The sequence below is a fragment of the Pararge aegeria genome, chromosome 22, assembly GCF_905163445.1.
Source record: "Pararge aegeria chromosome 22, ilParAegt1.1, whole genome shotgun sequence".
Lineage (NCBI taxonomy): Eukaryota > Metazoa > Arthropoda > Insecta > Lepidoptera > Nymphalidae > Pararge > Pararge aegeria.
This window is the reverse complement of record NC_053201.1, coordinates 10,717,440-10,732,355: the sequence shown is the minus strand read 5'-3', so window position 1 is coordinate 10,732,355 and position 14,916 is coordinate 10,717,440. Positions and strand designations below refer to the sequence as shown.

General features: G+C 36.3%; 1 protein-coding gene across 1 annotated transcript in view; it reads right to left on the bottom strand.

Moving 5' to 3' along the window:
• The window catches only part of LOC120633646 (atrial natriuretic peptide receptor 1), a 238,082-nt gene that overhangs the window by 178,546 nt on the left and 44,620 nt on the right, over positions 1-14,916 (bottom strand). Inside the window, exons 2-3 of the mRNA XM_039903933.1 lie at positions 9,748-10,023; positions 7,944-8,133 (exon numbers count right to left, since the gene is read on the bottom strand). Coding sequence (XP_039759867.1) covers positions 7,944-8,133; positions 9,748-9,927 — 370 coding nt within the window. The 5' untranslated portion in view covers positions 9,928-10,023. The remainder of the gene's footprint in view (positions 1-7,943; positions 8,134-9,747; positions 10,024-14,916) is intronic.

The window sequence follows — 14,916 nt, the reverse complement described above, 5'->3', positions numbered from 1 at the left end:
CTTACCTTTTTGCTCGTCAAGGAGAAAACAAAGATTGTTTTTATTTGGATACAGTTTTATTACCGAGCAATTGGAGTTTTCTGTCACTAAGCCTTTTTGATTATAATTCTGAGCATTGTTATGGATTCAACAAATCAAAAACTCGTCTATATTACATAACTTCTACCTCACTAGCAAAAAATATATAATATATAAGGTGTAAAAAGCAATCCAAATTCATTGTCTGGTTGCAGAAGAAATAAAACATTAGCATGTGTAGTTAAATCAAGAGTTACACTTTAAATCCAACCCGCAATATCTATTTCCAAAATAGCATTTTTAGATAAAAGTCTGCACCGGTCCATACATATCTTTTTAAATATTAGGTCCATAAGTCAATCCGTTGCTGCTTGAAAGTAGGACACACCAAAGCCACTATACATAATCATTTATATATTGCCAGCGGATGCCCACGACTTAGTTACAATTTATTTCCCTATAAACGAAGTAAATAATGTTAAAGACATATTTTATAACAAAAAACACTTTTCACAAAGCCTCTCACACACACTCCTTTCTGGTAATATTCATTGAACAATAAAATATAACAAGTTTATACAAAGATAAAATGTGTATACGTTCATTTCTCACGTTATTAAACAAAATTGTTTCGGAAATTACGCCCTGAGGGGTGTTGGAAGTTCGAGTGGATCTAAATCCAACCGTGCAAAGTTGTAGCTATACCTCTGTACTCTAAGCGCCAGATGGTTCGGAACATTAATTGTTCGAATTTTGCTTTCACGTTCGTGCTTACCTTTATATTTGTTGTTTTCGCTTGGACTGTATAGTAGTATGTAAAGGTTTAATTTAATATTTCAGCGTGGTTAGTCTTTAATAATTGATACGGTAATAAGATTTGTTATTATGATGGAATCTAAAGTTACGATTTGGCGGTGTGTAATATTTAGTGAACTCGTACACGGACACTCGACAAAAGAAACAAATATAAATACCGTTATTTTTAATAAACTTAAATCAATACGTGACCGCCGATTGGCGCGGTGGGCAGCGACCCTGCTATTCGAGTCTAAGGCCGTGGGTTCGATTCCCACGACTGGAAAATGTTTGTGTGTTGAACATGAATGTTTTTCAGTGTCTGGGTGTTTATATATATATTAAAAGCATTTATGTATATTTTTCATAAAAATATTCATCTGACATCTTAGTACCCATAACACAAGCTACGCTTACTTTAGGGCTAGATGGCGATGTGTGTATTGTCGTAATGTATTTAAAAATACGACAAATGAAAAATAGGAGTTGCCTAGTGAAAATCAACTGGTGAAAAATAAATGTATGCCTAGAAATCTTCTTTGGTTAAGCGTTACTTACTTAGGAATTGCCGTTAGCGAATACGGGCATTAGTTCGCTACAAGATAAATGATATTTACGCGCCCGACTTTATCCCGCTGCGATGCAGTGTTATGGCGATAATAAAACAGGATTATTAAAGGTTGAGGCGCAAAACCGTAGCTACGTGGAATAAACTCGTAGCAATACAGCTACGCGATATATTGTGTTTTATTTTGTTGTGACGTTATTGGAGATATTAGTTCTATGAAAGTTTAACTTGTAACAACTCTCTTTTTGCCACAGGATTCATACAAAGGTTGCCTGTAAGAACTTTCTTGCTGCAATAACGCCTTTGCGTGCCTACATTTTTGTTTATTTTTTTGTTATTTTGTGTTATATTTATTATTTTATGTATTATTGATACAGTAATTTTATTCGACCTAGCAAGGGTCATATGGCGTTACGTTAATGCTTTATGACGCAGTTGTTATAGTTGTGGCCTCCTGAATTAAGGTCTCTGGTTCGATGCCCGATCCATTTAGGTATTAATATTGTTTGAATATTATCCGTTCTTGTCATACATACCGAGAAAGACTAGACAAGCCATTTAACTTTCGGTATGATGCCGTGTAGAAACCATAGGTATGCATGTTTAATATAACAGCCATAACAGGTTAGCCCGCTACCATGCATTCATCACTTCTTACCATCAGTGAAATTGCAGTAAAGAAGAAGTTAACCCACTTCTTGTAGTGAAATGAAAAAAATGGACTTAACATGGGTTATATTGCATATTGTTTTTTACAGACTTACAAAAACAGGAAAAGACCAAATATATTTTTTTTTTTACGTTTGTCACCACAGAACTCTGTCATTTATAGACTGCCGAGCTATTGCGCCGGTTTTTCGTTAGTGTTTTTTTACAGATAACGTAGGAAGCGTTTTTTCAATGGTTTAAAAAGCAGCCTGGTACGGTAAGCGCGTAAAAAGTATATTCTAATCTAAAAGTATATTGTAATCTAAAATATTAGTCTATTATTTTGCTTTGCGGTAGCTTTATAAACACATATTTAATTCTTAGAACAGATATATTATGTAAAGTTCTACAATTGAAAATATTTATATACACAAACAAGGCATTTGTAACTAGTAACTACATTTGTTTTTGGGTAACAAACTAAATTGAATAAATAAATATATGAAACGATATATATAAATAAGGAAAAGTTAAAAGTTATTGGCTGAAAGGATCGGGCCTTTCAACGAACTCTCTGCTAAAATGATTTATGCGCAATTGATTGGTTCTTTGTTTAGGGCGATAGGAAGGACAAACAAACAAACTCACAAACACACTTTCACATTTATAATATTTGTGTTAGTTAGGATTACGAGCTGTATGGACATAGAGGGAAAATATACGGGGTTTTATTACATCGTATGTTAAAAGAGCATTTACGAAATTGACTCACGGCCGGGGCATTACGCCACAAATTGCATTTAAAAAACTGTCACTGGCAACGTTGCATCGCGCTCGGACGCTAAAGTTGGTAACATTTTTGAGTAATTGACCCGAACACAGTTTCGCCAGAATAAAGTATCGAATAAAAAAAATATACTATAGCTTTTACTTAGGGATTTCCATTATATTAATTTGGTTTGGGTTTTTACTTCTATTGTATATATTAAATTTCACACTTTACATTTGAATTTATTTATACTCTTTATTTGCACGCTACAAGTTAAAAATAAACAGAAGCAAAAGGGTGTTTTTCTCTCGAAAAATGCTTTAAAATTATACATAGATAATAAAATAATCTATAATTTTAAAGCATTATTGCAGCGCTTGTGTCGTTATTGGTCGGGGATCTACCGATGCTGAAACGTCAAGTAGTAGTTACAGTTTTTTTATTTTTTACTTTGCGCTTGACTGCCATCTCACCTGGTAGACGTCTCTCCTGTTAAGGATTATGGCAGTTATATTAAACTACTTAACCGATTTCTGTGCAAAATCGTACCGAAACGCTAAATCGCATCGTGGCACCTCTCTCAGTAGGATTATAACCACCCACATCCGAACCTCCCACCAGACCAGTACCAGGAATCGAACCTGAGAACTCCCACAAAAAACCATTGCTCATCGCTGCTACGCCAGAGAGATTGTCAAAGTATCAGCAACAGTGGAGTTTTTGTGACTGAGATCAAAAGTCAAAGTCAAAAATCTTTATTCAATTAGCATATGTGGCACTTTTGATGCGTACATAAGAATTACACGGTAGTGAGATGATGGCGATAACCACATTCGTAAACTTAAAACTAAAGCTACGAGGGTTCCAAACGCGTCCTGGTCGAAGAAGAAGCCCACAACAAACTTAGCCGGGTGTTTTTTTTTTATTATCACCATCTCACAATGTCATTTAAAATTATTAGAAGAGCAACCTGGTTAGAGCAATAATTCACACCCAAGCTTTTTTATCGATTACGTAGTCCTTTATACCCTAATAGGACTTTTCTATAAGCTTACGTTTAATACAAACTTTAAACTTTTTAAGAGACATCTCCAAGATATCAAGATCGATTAGAGGAGTGCGCCAGACTTATTTCTGCAGCCAAGCAATATTGTTGTATTCCGGTTTGAAGGTCGTGGTTGTCTGTGTAATAACAGGTATATGGAGCTTTTCATCCGCGACTCAGGTTGATGGACACAGGACGTCTCTTGTCGTCTTTGTTTCTTGCCCTGTGAAGTTTTACTTTGTTTTTAGACGATGGTTTTTACGTCAGATGGGCACGTCAATTATTACTGTAAAAATCAAACTCAGTTTTGACTGTATGGGTTTAATATTAGTGCATTGTGTGATGGATTTAGTACTTCTGCCTTCTATGCTTTCCTCATGAAAGATTTTAGGATTGTAACGATTATAACCACATGTTGGTAATCATAACCAGCCAAGATGGCTTAATTTGTTCTCAGAGAAACTTTAACTACGTTTAATATCCCAGCGGACATTGTTCAAGCACGTGTGGTTTTAAACGAGTAAAGTTACCTAAAGGTATTTGTTACTATTAGCATTATACCAAGTAGAAAGTCTTTGTACTGCCCTCGAAGATATTATCCTCGTACCGTAGGTACCATAGTTTCCCAGCCCCTAACAGTTTTCCTTTGAATGGCTTAAGATCTTTTTCTGTCATCTTTAGAGCATAAAGACTTTTTTAAATAACAAAGCTCCATCTGTAAATCACGAAAAACATGTGTCCTGATGTAGTCCAGTTTTGAAATAAATGGCTCTACATATAGTTTTTCTGATAGGAGGCTTTGGCCGTGGCTATTTACAATTCCACCGACAAAGACGTGCCACCAAGTGATTTAGCGTTCCGGTACGATGCCGTTTAGAAACGGCAGGGGTATGGATTTCATATAACAGGCAAGCCCGCTTCAAGCCGACTAGGAATTTGAACCTATGATTCATAGTTAATTTTGCTACTCATTCAAGAATAAGAAACAAATGAAGGAGACAGACAGAAAACTAAGTATAAAAATCCATTGACACTGAATTTTTGTGTAAACAACTGAATTAATATGTTTACTGTTAAGTTTTTATGCGATCGCAATTCTGTCCTCTATATAAAAACTGTGACAAAACAGGAACAATAAACAAAACAATAAATAACTTACCTCGTATACACTTCGTACACCATCAAAAACATATCCAAAAGCAATACAGTCGATCCTATAACGAAGCCTTCTCAACACGTCGATTGAACGAACTTTTGTTCTCAGAGCTCATCGAAACAATAAAAATAGGTTTCGCAGTATAAGGCTGAGTATAGACAGTGTATGCTGCATATGATAAGAGTGTGAATTATTTTATTGTACTAATCTCTAACTTTAGTTAATCATTTTTTAAATTTAAAATTCTGTACTTTCAGTGATAACGGAACATTCGATTTAATATTTTTATTAAGTATTAGCGTACCCAGCCCGCTTCACCGGGCTAGATTTTGCTTTATTTTACGAGTATTTAAACAATAAACTTACATAATTAAATTTTTAATTTAAGTCTCATAATATATTAAGTCATTTATTTCTCTCCGTATTCATTCTCTTCTATTCTCTTCTCGAGCGGGTGAAGATCTGCACCCATGTACACCCAACAATAGAATATCATCATAGTAAATAAAAGCTGTATTTGACAGTTTGACAGTTCAAAAATAGGAGAGCTCCGATCGTCACCAAACTTTACAGGATTACTCGCCAGGTCAATCCGGAGATTCCCTGAAAGCTTCATTGAAATCGGTCCAGCCGTTTCGGAGCCTATACGGAACATACCCACACACTTTCTCTTTTATATATATAGATATAAGTATCAACTTAAAAATCACATTTAGAAATTACAATGAAAAATTTTTTTCCACCAGAATTTGTTAATTTCCTCTTTAGGTCCATGATAATATACTCTACATCAGGTATTTTATACGAGCTAAAGCTACAAGAGGTGACAGTTTAGTGGTTAAAGCTTTGGCTTTAGGGATGACGAAGTTCGCAACACGACTCCTTTAAATTGCAGACTTAAGTGACCTTTAAACTAATGCAATTAAATATCACTTGCTTTAACTGTGAAGGAAGAATGCGTGAGAATTCTACATTTGTATGTTCTCAAAGGTGCGTGAAGTCTACTAACTCGCACTTAGCCAGCGTGGTGGACAACGGCCTAAACTCTTCTCATTCTGAAAGTACAACCGTGCCGTCTATAATGGACGGTTAATGGGTTGATAACGATAAAGCGGTGGACGCACCCATAACTTTTCAAAGTTATGTGCGTTTTAAGTAATTAAATAAATAATAAATATACTACAACAATACAAAGTAAACGTAGCTTGTGTAATGGGTACCAAGATGACTGATGAATATTTTTATGAATAACATACATAAATACTTAGAATATACATATAAACACCCAGACACTGAAAAACATTCATGCTCATCACACAAACATTTTCCAGTAGTGGGAGTCGAACCCACGGCCTTGGGCTCAGAAAACAGGGTCGCTGAAAACTGCGCCAATCGGCCGTCAAAAGTTATTAAAATATCACTGGCTTCAACGGTGAAGGAAAACATCGCGAGGAAACCTGCATGCCTCAGAGTTCTCCATAATGTTCTCGAAGGCGAGTGAAATCCACACCTGGGTCAGCGTGATAGACTACGACCTAAACCTTTCTCATTGTGGAAGGAGACTCATGCCATGTAGTTGGCCGGTAATGATTTTATGATGATGATTATAAAAGATAGACGAGGTTTCATGGTTCCGTTTATTCAACGAATTTATGCATTTCTACACATAACACGTATTAATGTTATGTGAAGTAAATAATGTTTATTAATATTACACCTAAGAACTTCTACATTCTCATTTTTATACCTTCATAAAACTTGTGCAAAATCTCTCACAAACAGTATGAGATTTTGTTTGTTTTTGGCCTCTTAATTACTTTGTATATGTAAACAACACGTTGAGTGAGCACCTAGATTTATTCACCGTCTTGATAACAAGGACAAGGGTTTACTTTAGACTTGTTTTTTTGCGTTGCTTTATGTGTCTTTGTTTCTTTTTTTTTCCTGCTAATATTATAAATGCGTAATTGTGTGTCCACCAATCCGCATTGGGCCGGCGTGGTTGAATATGGCCTTACTCTTCTCATTGTGGGAGGAGACACGTGCTCTGTAGTCGCCCGGTAATGGTTTAATATGATGACGATGATGAAAAGTTTGTTTGTTGAAACCAACAACACCCCAATACCTATTAACAGTTCTGATGTTACGGATTATAAAAAAAAGTTCAAATGTGATTCGAACTGTTCGACATACTCGTACCACACTTAAGTGGAATTGTTAATGAAATACCAACAAAAAGAAGATGGATGCGGGTACTCAGTTTCTGCCCATGACATCTAGCTTGACCTCCGAAGTCCCGATCAGGATCCGTGTGACAGGGTCGTGAAATATCGACAAATTTCAAAACATTATAGTGCTATGTATCTGTTTGACTATTTTTAAGTTGTTAAACAGTGCCCCAGTGCCTGAAGACTAAAGTCTTCGAACAGTGCGTGTTGCCAGGGATGACTTACGGATCAGAGACATGGTCGCTAACTATGGGCCTCATAAGAAGGCTCAGAGTCACTCAGCGGGCGATGGAGAGAGCTATGTTAGGAGTATCTCTACGTGATCAAATCAGAAATGAGGAGATCCGTAGAAGAACTAGAGTTACCGACATAGCTCAGCCAGTTGCGAAGCTGAAGTGGCAATGGGCGGGGCACATAGCTCGGAGAACCGATGGACGTTGGGGTCTTAAGGTGCTGGAATGGCGACCCCGCACCGGTAAACGCAGCGTAGGTCGGCCCCAAACGAGGTGGACAGATGACATCAGGCGAGTAGCTGGGAGCCGTTGGAGGCAAGCGGCCCAGGACCGTGCATTGTGGAACTCCCTACAAAAGACCTATGTCCAGCAGTGGACGTCAATTGGTTGAGATGATGATGATGATGATGAAGTTGTTAAACCACGAACGTCTTAGTTTAAAATCATTAATTGAATGTATTAAAAAATATCATCTGTACTCACCTAGTGCGAAGTCACAAGATGGTCCGAAGAAGACGTGTGCGCAGTCATTGTAAGCGTCAATGGCGGAGATAACGGCGTATGCTGCATCACAGTCCTGGACGTCATACGACATCCATTCGAACTGTAGCCAGGAAGGAAAGACCTCTTGCACTGCATTGTCTTGCAGCGCTAGCTCGAAAACTGGCTCTACCTAAAAATCCAAAGAAACTAGTCTTCAGAACCGGTAAAAGAACTATTATAAAAGTTACATTGCCGTATACAACACAAGCCAAATTATACTATAGATAACAAACCTGCCCCTAAAAATTCAAAATTCAAAAATCATTGTATTCAAGTAGACCTACTTTATAAGCACTTTTGAAATGTCAAGTTTGTCTGTTCGTAGTGACTCTAACACCGGTTTGGAAAGCAGATTCTACCGAGAAGAACCGACAAGAAAGTAGTTGCTCTTTTCTAACATTAACATTTAGAATGAATGTGGGAGTTGAGAGCGAAGCTGGCTGCTTTCCATCTACTAATTGTCGGAGATGAGAGCGAAACATGTACCTTGTCATTAAAAAACCTATTAACGCCCGAAATGAATAAATAATCAATGTAATCCGAAATATTCAGATAGAACGTCTAGTGTAGTAGTGCTATCCTTTTCCCACTCTTCCCTGTTGATAAGAAGGGTCCTACACTAATTCTATTATTTAATCTGCAGATTTTGGATAAGATTGATTATTGACTTTAGATAAGTAGCTTGTAAGATTGGTGCCGATTATTTTATTAAAATAAAATATATATTTTTATAACATAAATTGAAAGGAACTGTCCTTTTTATACTGTAACTATTGAAAAACTGAGTTTGGCACTACTGACCAAATCTAGCCTGGAAAGTGTTTGCAAATTCCACTAAAAAATCTAAATTAATTTATTTCAGATAAGTGTATAAGCACTTATTAAACGTACCTACCTTTACCTATTTTTAGTTACTCTACAATAAAATTTCACGATATTTTATGTAATTAGCTTTAATCGAATTGTAAATTATCTTCTATATATTTATGTTAATAAAATAGGAGTACACTACAGAAAAGGCTATGCGTAATGAAAATGGTCGGAACGCAATAAAACTTGCCACGGTGTTGAGGTTGAGCGGGAAAATATACTGCCGTAGCTGATACAAATAGATTGAATAAAGCACTGCGGATGTCCATATATTTTATTCATAAAGAAAACACCTGAAGATCTGGTAATTAGCCACGGCCGAAACCACCCATCCAACCTGACCAGAAAATGAAAAAAAAGGGAGCTCTCACGTGTCAGAAATTGTAAATACAAAGTAGGATATGGTCTTTGGAAATAATTTTAGATTACGCACGTTTTAAATTGAATTCAAGAATATGTTACAATTTAAAAATAATATAAATGCCATGATCATTGTTTATATATTTTGTATGTATATCTATGTAATTATACGTTTTTATAGTTTCCTGTCGTCCGTGAAAACCAGGCAAATCTAATAGGTGCAGCTTATAAAATGCTTCAAACTTCTACACCATACCTCGCAAGTCTTGCGCATGCAATTCACTATGTATTGTGAAGTCTCCTGAATAGTCTCCGTTGTCGAAGCGAAACGTGCGTAAAGTGTAACGCGAGTTTGTAAATTTCACCGTGCAGATATGTCTGGTATTCACGGATTATATAAGATTCGCAAGCTTGATGTGCATTGTATATTATTGAGTTCAGTAAAGTATCACCTGCCTCCTATCAAATATAAGATCTCTTGTCAAACGCAACTTTAAAAAGAAAAACAACTTACCACAGACAAACAGGCATTATACGTAGTATTCTTCGGCAGCAAAAGCGCAGCTCTTATCTTGCACACCCCATTATCATCGCACACATTCTCGCAGGCCCTCTGCCGAGGCTCCTGACCCCTACAATTTTGAGACCTAACCGTCCCAGATATAACTAGTATGAGGAAAACGCACCATCCCATATCGATATCTCACGTTATGCACATCACTAATCACAAATACTCTAGTTATCACTACATATTTGCTACAACACTAACACAGCACTTCACACCGAAAACCTGAAACAAACGAAATTAATTATCGATATATGGTCAAAGATTATAGCATCGCTTGGTGATTATGTACCGTGGTAACCCAGCTTAGTTTGTAAATAAACACGGCTGAAGCCTCCATGAAACAGACCAGAGAAAATTCAACAATTATAAATTTCCAAATTGGCGCTGCCTGAGATAAAACCCGGGATTTGCCTTTATACCACAGCGCCTAACACTACGCCGGGGCGTTCGTTAAAACATTCCTAAAAATAAACGAGAAGGTTTTTTCAATCACAGCAATCAGCGTCTTTTTATATTAATTTAACAAGTAAGACTTCTACTGAAGCCTTAGTAATTTCAATCGAGGCAATCTCAGCGTAGGACTAGGGAGGTAGCAACAAAATCCGTTTATGTCTTAGATGTTATTGAAGCAGCAAAGCAAGCTCTCTAGGCTGATTTGTTTAAACTAACTAAATTGCATTTTGTATATATCCTTCTCTCGTTACTTCTTAATTAAGGAATTTCAAATTCAAAATATTACCTAATCAATTTAGTACACTTACAGCACTGTCCCGATCTCTTGGTAGGTTCTCTCATTCAAAGGTTGCAGCAATAAGGCCACCTTTGCATGCCTACATTTTTTAATTAATTTCTTACTTATGTTGTTTTGTGTTTTCTGTATTATTTTATGTTTTCCGTGTTTCTCCTTCTAATTCAAATTATACTTAATTTGAATTTCATATTTATAATAGTACCTCATCATATCAACCAATTACCGGCCAACTACAGGCCAACACAGATCTCTTCCCATAATGAGAAAGGGTTAAGGCCGTAGCACGCTGGCTCAGTGCGGATTGGTGGACTACACACCTTTTGAGAATTATGGAGAACTCGCGCGCATGCAGGTTTCCTCACGATATATTCCTTCACCGTTGCAGCTAGTGATAATTTGACTGCTTAAAACGCACATAACTTAGAAAAGGTTCGAACTCGGCCCCCCGAAAGCGGCTATCACCGCATCTTTCTTCATAGTATCTAATTTAAAAGAAATAATATAAAAGGTGCTCAGTTCACCAATCAGCACTTTGCCAGCATGGTGGACTACGACAATAATACTAATAATAAATTTCATTTTTTATCTGCTTAATCAGCTTTCCGAAACGGTGGTAGAGTCACTACAAAGATATAAAGTAGGCCTACTTGAAATAAATGAATTTTAATTTGAATTTGAATACATAATTTTTTTTAATATAACTTTTTCTATAATATTTTTACAGCGCGGGAATCCAACTCTCAGGTATGCAGGTTTCCTTACGCTGTTTTCATTCGCCGTTTAAAGAAATTTATATTTAAATTGCTTGAATTAAAAAACGCACCTAACTTGTCATTGTGGGAAAAAAATCGTGGTAGGAGAGGTGTGTTCTGTAGTTGGCCGTTAATAGATTGATATTGAGGTATCCATGTATTTTAGATAACAGCGGGGAAATTGAAGATCTCAATCAATCGAATACGTTCAAGTTTCCATTATTTATCTTATCCTAACAACTACTTCCAAGTGTTTTATCAGATGGTTTATTTTAGGTCATCGTATCTCGAGTTACTTGTAAGAATGTACAAAAGGAATGAATTCATGGAATCGATTTTATTTCTGTATCACCGAGAAAAGTCAAAGAAATACTAGACACTTTTAAAGGTGTAAATGTGGTAAAATTATCGTTTTTTTTTATTCCACTATTAGTTAGACCATGACTGCAATCTCACCTGGTTATAAGTGATGATGCAGTCTAAGATGGTAGCGGGCTAGCCTGTTAGGGATTATGGTAGTCATACCCCTAATTGGCTTCTACGCGAAATAGTACGGAAGCACTGAATCGCTTAGCGTCACGTCTTTATCGGTAGGGTTGTAACTAGCCACGACCAAACCCTGCAATCAGATAAGGCCAGAGAAAAATCAGAAATGCTGTTGCTGGGAATAAAACTTAAACTCACAGCGCTAATCAAAACCTCCGGTGTCGTGCTGGCTTTTACTATTAATTTTAAGTTTCTGTGCTAATAACTGAGATCAGTGGCTCAACGTGCTCTCCAAGGCATGGGGAATTCCTAGATCGAAAAACCGAACATTTTTTTTTCAGCACGGGAATCAAACTCTCATGTATGCAGGTTACCTCACGATGTTTTCCTTCACCGTTTAAAAAAAGTTATATTTAAATTGCTTTAATTAAAAAACGCACATAGCTCCGAAAAGTCAGTGGTGCGTGCCGGGGCTCGAACTCGGTCTCCACACGGTCGGTAGCCGTAACCACTAGACTACCACCGCTTCACACAAAAGTATATAAACGTATCTTGATGCATTTATAATATTGGTACGTAAATCATGGTTCGATGGGTTATACTATTTAAAGAACAAGAATTTTGCTGCTTGATCTTTTGCAGGCGAAGTAATTATTTAACGTCTTAGCAAATATTTATTTGCACGTCGTGTCCGCTGAAGACTTCAAACATACGTTTTTCATTTTGTTTTTTTTGTTTACATTATTTAAAATTTAAAAAGAATAGCGTCTAGTGTTTACTGTAAAATGTTCTGTTATATTGTAGAACTAGCTGTTGCCCGCGACTTTTTAATGTTGCATTAAATTGAATTGATGATCAAAAAAAAAAACAAAGTATTCCGTATCGTTAAGCCTTAAATGAGGGGTTTGCTGCTATCCGCTGAGGAGTTCTGTCCTCAACCACAGTTTGGGCAAAATTAAACACATATTATAAACTCTATAGTACAAAAATAATTATTTAAATCGGTTATAATTTATCGGAGTTATGGTGTAAAAACGTCAAACCCTTTCATCTCCTCTCCCAAAGGAACCGAGCTTAATGTCGGGATAAAAAGTATCTTATATTAGTTCTAACACTTCCAAAAATATGTGTACAAAGTTTCATGAGGATCGGTTAAGTAGTTTTTGCGTGAAAGCGTAACAAACAAACTTATATTGGCATTTATAATATTATAGTATAGATGGGGATAGGGGTACGTTAACTAAACCGCATTCGAAATTTAAAAGTGGACTAGTAGGTACCTCTAACGGTCCACTTTTATATGATACTACACTGGAGATACTACATTTTATTATTACAGTGAATTCATAACCTCCCGGAAATGGTAGAAGATCAAAAGTTTTTAATTACCATCAATTCTGTATTATTCCATAGTTATAATAAGCCCTTTTGAACTGTGCTTGCTAGTTCGCAAGACTAGCGCACTAAATATGTGACTTTATTTATAACTATTTCTAAGATTTATCTCTTCTCCTATCCAATAAATCTCGAAAACAGTTCTGAGAAATTAAGTAGGCTGTCCACGGTCCACTGCTAGCGAAGAAAGCTTATATTAATCGCTAACCTTCATCAGCTTAATCACAAAAACCCATTACCGGCCCACTGCAGAGCACGGGTCTCCCACATGAAAAGGATAGAGCGGATTGGTGGACTTCACACTCCAACATTATAAGGAACCCTTAGGTATGCAAGTTTCCTCACGATGTTTTCCTTTACCGTTAAAGCAAGTGATATTTGAATTGCACCAAACTTACATGATTTAGAAAAGTTAGTGGTGCGTGCTGGGATTCAAACTCGGCTCTCCGAAAGTGAGACCGAAGTCCTAAATCTTTGCTAATCTATAATTGAAATCATAAAAAAGGGGGTTCAGGGGTATAAGTGTAAATATACATGAGCCGCCATCAAGCTTCAAGGTCTTAAGCATCGATTAGTAAATACTTGAGAAATTATGAAAATTAAGCTTAATTTGCTATACTCCGCGAAAAGCAGGAGAATCGGTATGGTGTAATTTATAATTTCTTCAATCCTTATACTCCACACCAAACAGATCTTCGGCAATGTACCCTCTACGCACGTTTCGCTCCGAAACCGGAGCATCCTCAGGAGATGTTGACGTTACAATGAATAATTGTTAAGATTATTAGATCATAGAAATTAAGGTTAATTTTCCTAATATATCATGGATTACCGCAAAGTAACGCCTGCTTCTATCCAATATTTGATACTTGAGAACTTGTTTGTGTTTACATAGGCCCTAGACTTCATCGTCACTTATGATAATCTGATGTCGTAAATAAGCACTAAACTGTAAAAATCCACTATTTTTTGGACTTAGTATGGTCAATATAACTGTATATTGCACAAGAAATGTTTCAAGGAGTAAATCATAATAAAAAATATAGACTATTCTTCTTTACAACATCCGAATGCCTGAAGAGATCGCTATGTAGCGATAAGACCACCTAAACCCCTTGCTCTGTTGTATTTATAATTCTGTAACTATTTTTTCGATTTCGACTGTATTAATCATTCATTCTTTAATATTCCATTTTCTTTCATCTATTATTTATTGATCAATAATTATAGTCAAGTAGGAAATCAGCACCTAGTAATAATATCGCTTGCAGTGTGGAAAAAGCTTTAAGATGTCTTCTTTTCGTGTAAATAGGTTTACTTTTCTCATTATTCACTGAAAATTATTTCAAACATTATTAAAGCTTAAAAGAAACTTTGGAACCACTTGTTTCGGGTAGCTTAAGTTTGTGTTACTGTTTTTTATCTCATCTTTTGTCTAATAATTATCAGATTTATTTGTCACTAGCAATCGCCTTCGACACCATCCGCGTATTATTTCTCATTGGTAAAGTTTTCTTAAATCTATAATTCCACATTAATTTCTTTTAACCATACAAAATCTACGAAGCGGTGAAAACCTCGTGGTTCTGTTTCCCTTTCGGGGAGGGCGAGTTCGACGTTGATCTTTAACTTTTCGGGGAAATGTGCTTTTATAATTGACATTATTCATTAAGTGCTATAAGTTAGACATGTTTGTGTATGTGTGTGTGTGTGTTTGGTGTCAGTCTATGG